This window comes from Sinocyclocheilus anshuiensis, unplaced genomic scaffold, assembly GCF_001515605.1.
Source record: "Sinocyclocheilus anshuiensis isolate Anshui unplaced genomic scaffold, SAMN03320099.WGS_v1.1 scaffold988, whole genome shotgun sequence".
NCBI lineage: Eukaryota > Metazoa > Chordata > Actinopteri > Cypriniformes > Cyprinidae > Sinocyclocheilus > Sinocyclocheilus anshuiensis.
The window spans coordinates 565,769-570,908 of NW_015548246.1; the positions used below are offsets into that span (position 1 = coordinate 565,769).

The 5,140-nt window shown below is 33.1% G+C and overlaps 1 protein-coding gene across 1 annotated transcript in view; it reads right to left on the reverse strand.

Moving 5' to 3' along the window:
• The window catches only part of LOC107655258 (FMR1 autosomal homolog 1), a 15,378-nt gene extending 11,552 nt beyond the window's left edge, over positions 1 to 3,826 (reverse strand). The window contains 5 exon segments of the mRNA XM_016442705.1: positions 736 to 884; positions 959 to 1,030; positions 1,356 to 1,449; positions 1,544 to 1,596; positions 3,722 to 3,826. Of these exon segments, the coding sequence (XP_016298191.1) occupies positions 736 to 884; positions 959 to 1,030; positions 1,356 to 1,449; positions 1,544 to 1,596; positions 3,722 to 3,772 (419 nt within the window). The 5' untranslated portion in view covers positions 3,773 to 3,826.
• Positions 3,827 to 5,140: the final 1,314 nt, after the last annotated feature.

The window sequence follows — 5,140 nt, forward strand, 5'->3', positions numbered from 1 at the left end:
TAAAAAACTTTATTTTTAGGAAGACTTGAAAATAACAACAAACAAAAAAACCCGCTAAAACTTAAGTACAAATAAATTTAACCTAAATAGAAACTACATTATGAGAAAATATAAAAAGAAAAGCTAATTCAAACATTCACAAGTGTATTTCCAAATTCAAATAATTTCGTTTTTAAATATTTATATTAAGTTTTAATATTACATTTTTATATAAAATATTTTATATTACTTTTATATTTGTATTTATTTTTAATATATTGGATTACCTTTTTTTAAAGAAAACTGGAAAACAATGGCACATAAATAAAAACTAAAACTAAACTAAAAACAAATTAAACCAAAATAGCAGCTAATCCAAAACATCAATAAAAACTATAATAGAATTTAAACAACAATAATAAAACAATAATCCAAAAGTTATGAGATGAAAAAAATAAAAACACCAAATACAAGTGCCAGCTTCTATTCTGTTTAGATATTAACAGTAGTAGCAGTTATTTATTTGTATTGCCATGTCAGCATCTAAGGCTATCTTCGTAACAAGAACTGAGTTTTTGTTTAGATATTATATAAATATTTGATATAATATAAAATATATTATATATAAATAGTAAATATTAACATCCCAGGATGCACCTCGTGAAGTATGATTTAGTTGTAACTGTCTAAATTCTTATTTATATTAATAACAGTGATGTTTGTGTCCAAACGCCCCATACTGAGGCCTGTACTCACGCTGCTCTGAGATCCTCTGGCACAGGAACGCTGCACTTAAAGAACGTGTTCTTCGTCACAGCTTTATTGCGGTTGACGGGGCGGAGACGCTCGAACGTCACGATCTCATTGTAGGTTGCGTCACAGGCGGCGTACTCGATAACATAGAACTGCAGGAAACAAAAGTGAAAGTGAACTCCGAGCTCTTCTGGAGAAACAGAAAGTTTGGGCGCGTCACACTCACGTCTCCTTTCATCATGCGCACTTTAGCCAGCCACCAGCCGCAGGGCTCCTGCTCGTTCGCTCGGGAGTAAATCTGAACACAGAACAACACGCGTTAAGAGCTTCTAGTAGTAGTAGTAGTAGCATATTTTTATTTAATGCCACGTCAGCATCTTAGGCTATTTTCATGGCAAAAACAATAAAAAAAATACAAGTATAACAAATACAATAAAAACCAGCAAAAAAGCAAACACGAGTTAAGATTTTTTACATTAACGTATGATATAAATTCTACGACTTTTTCTGGCAAGATTATACTAAACTCTTTAAGTGAGTTCACTTTAAAAGAGTTTTTAAAAGCTTCTAGCTGGGAAAGGCTGCACAATACTAATAATATAAACGTATATTTCACATTTCACCTCCACTTCTTCTCCTTCGGTGATCTCCTTTTTGCCGTCAGCAGGAGGTGGTAACCGCACATCGCTGAAGGGAGCTTGTCTTTCAGGTTGCCAGCTGAGAAAATAATTTTCATATAATGACGCTCATCCACCAAAGCTCGTTTCAAAAGCATTAATGTCCTGATTGGAAACTATTAGCTTCTACTCACTTATTTTCGAACGAAACGGAGAGCGAGTCGTCGTGAACGTCTTTGACAAAGCCCTGGAATAATGAGATGTAGTATTAGTTATCAAAATAAATGTAAACAAGTACGTCAACCGATAGAATGATTTGTTAAAAAAGGAAGTTTTGTTAAAAACTGAATCCACCAATGTTATCATTATTATACAAGTTGCGAATTTGCTGCGTGAAGCGGGGTTACTATCGTTAACTAAAACTATTACGATTATCGTGAATTTAAATAAAGCTGAAATCAAATAAAGTATAAATATTAGTAATAAAAATAATAAATACATGCATTAATAAAAGCATCATCAAGTGCGAGTGAGAATCCACTAATGCTAAATTTTCTAAATTTACTCTAAATACTAAATTATCTGTGAAAACAGTGTTAGCTAAACATTTTTGTTAACTGAAATAAAGCTCAAATTAAATGTAATTATTAGACACAAAACTGAACAAAAAATAAGTCTAGTTCAAATTTAAGTGAAAATTAACTGAAATGAAGCTTAAAAAAGTAATATGAAGTTTACTGAAAGCTAATTCAAAATATCAACGAAAACAATAATATTTAAATAATACTAAAATAACACTTATCCCAAAGTTACGCGATTAAAAATATTAAGCACCACAGAATAAGCTTTTTTAAAAATTGTAGGCCTGGTTTCACAGATAGTGCTCAGACTAAGCCAGAATTAGGCCATAGTTCAATTAGGACATTTAAGTCATTTTTATAAAAGTGCTTTAGAAAAAAAACATTACTGGTGTGCATCTTGAGACAAAACAACGGCACTGATATGTTTTAAGATCAGTCAGTGCAAGTTTCTTTCAGTTGAAACAGCTCAGACTTACATTTTAGTCTGGGACTAGGCTTAAGCCTTGTCTGTGAAACCGGGGGATAATATATTATAAAACACATTTAAAAAATGTTATATAAAATACTAACACTGTAGTCTTGTCCGTCACTAAATAATTGTTTTCCCAGCCGAATGCACACGAGAACAATATGAAGTGTGATATATGAGCTCGTTTATATGAAGTGTGAAATATATGAAATGTTTCAAAAAGGGGTATTATTTTGTTCAGTGTACTCAATCAAATATTAAATCAATTAGTTATTATATAAGAATAAACTGATATTTCAATACTAGGCCGTCAGCACTGCCTCTCAATGCCAACTGACTCCAAAATGGAAGTTGGTATCTCCTAAACCTCATCTCAAAATAGACCGGCGTTAAAATATCTGCTGCGCTGAATGACAGCTGCAGATGGAAACTGAACAGCTGACGTGCATCGACATAAGCCTGAGATGGAGATGGAATAATAACTTCAATTAGACTTTCCAACTGGCACTTGTGTTTAGTCATATATAGCCTACTCTGTGTAGAAAGCTATATATTCATGCATGATGTATAGAGGAAGTACTACACAATACCAAACTTCAGACACATTACTTGGACATTTCTTGAGAGAATCAAAATCTGGTCTGGGAATACAATACGCATATGATCTGATCATTTCTGACCACACCTTAAATTATGAATATGAGCTTCCTGGCGTCTTTTTAGCTCAACTGAAACCACATATCAGTCTCACTTGCTCAACTAAACAGCTTGTTTTAATTATAAACGCTTCTGAATAGTAAACAGGTTATTATGAGCTTCACGATAGTAAAACCAACGAATATGACCGATAGCATGTTTGTAATGAGCAACAATGCCCAATTACTGGCGTTTATTTTAGTATTGAAGTATTATTAGCTTTTATCTAAACATTCATTGTGGTTCTGTTCAAATAAATCGTTGAAAAGCGATATAACTGAATAATAACCAACTTAACGTTAGCAGATAAACTGAAACCAAAAGTAAGTTATTCTGACCTTGAAACTCGTTTTCTCCTAATGCAAACCACTTTTGTATTTCTAGTCGAGGTTAAATAAACGTTAGCACTGAATGAAGTCATGTTTTCTTATTTAAATATCATCCTCACGCAGCTGCTAACCGGCTAACGGCTAACAGCCACAGAGTCGAGCACTATTTAAACGCGTCAAATGTACATGATATGGCTCGTTTTTCTATATTTTATTGAAGGTTTTATCACCCTCGCTGTCTTAAGAGACACATGCGTGTGTATAGTAAAAGAGGATGGAGTAAAATCGTGTATTTACCTTATAATAAGCTCCATTGGAGCCACGGACCTCCACCGTCAGTTCCTCCATGTTGAGCGCGAAGAGGATGCTGGGTAAAGTTCTAGAACTCTACAGGGCTCAGCAGTGAACCCTGAGGAACTCCTTCATAGTACATACAGTACTTCAGCCTGAGATGAGGTGTAGTAAAGAAGTATAAACAAACGTATTTGAACAGTACTTCTTTTTTTTACTTAACTCAAGTATAAATGGCTCTGTTGACTTTTACTTTCACTACATTTTGAAATTGGTTCAAACTGCCTAAATGATTCATTTGATTTGTTCCGTGAATCGCCAGTCTGAATCAATGTAACAGAGTTATGGGTAATCCGAACAAAATACACTTAAACTTTAGCCTGTGTTTCGGATACAAATTCATTTGATAATTTTGTATGTATTTTTTTAAACGGCTTAAACATTATGGTCGTTGTGAAAGGCATATTAAGTTAGTAATTTTCATTGAACATAAGAAAACAGTTCATATTTGTCATATTTAGCAGATACTAGCAAGTTAATACAGTGTAAATCTAAAATCTTAAAACGTGTTAATCAGTGACTAGAAAATATCTGATAACACTTGTAAAATTCATTTAATTTGAAGTTTAGTTAAATTAACACTCACATTTCTTTAAACATATACTGCAAAGTTTATATGTGGCACATGCATAAAAAGAAAAACAAAGTATATAACAATGAAACAATTGCTAAGAAGTCGCCACGGTGTTCTTGTGTTTTAATGCATTGTTTAGCGTTTCCAATGGTGTGCTGGGTGGTTGCTAAACAGTTGCCAAAATGTTCTCAGTGTTTTAGTTCATTGTTATGAGGTTGCATTCATGTCCAGAGATGAGTTGAAGTTTAATACGTATGGTCAGGCATTTGTTCAGATCACTATCCTCGACGATCTGCAATAGTAATAGAGTTGTTTTCCTTATCAAGCACCCATAATTATAAATCCAGCAACTGCAATGCAAACTGGAAAACATGCATCACTCTGGACATTACATTTAAATTATGTGTTATTGTGGCAGAGGCAGGCCAGCATGTTTCATTCGCTCACTTAATCAGTCGCAGAGATAATCTGGATATCCTACCATAGACTCCAGCACCTGTCAATCATCCATGTTGCCATGGCTACTGTATAATCAGCTGCACCATTATTCATGTCATTCACTTGTTCCTTTGATAATTGGTACATTTAATATCAGTTAATACTATTAGCGAATTATTTTTTGCATGGGCTACTTTACTTTGACTGACAAATGTGAATTTTACACTTACATACTAATGAATTAATCCTCTATTATTCCACATATTTGCATACAGTAAATATTCATATACATACATATATATATATATATATATATATATATATATATATATATATATACAGTGGGTACGGAA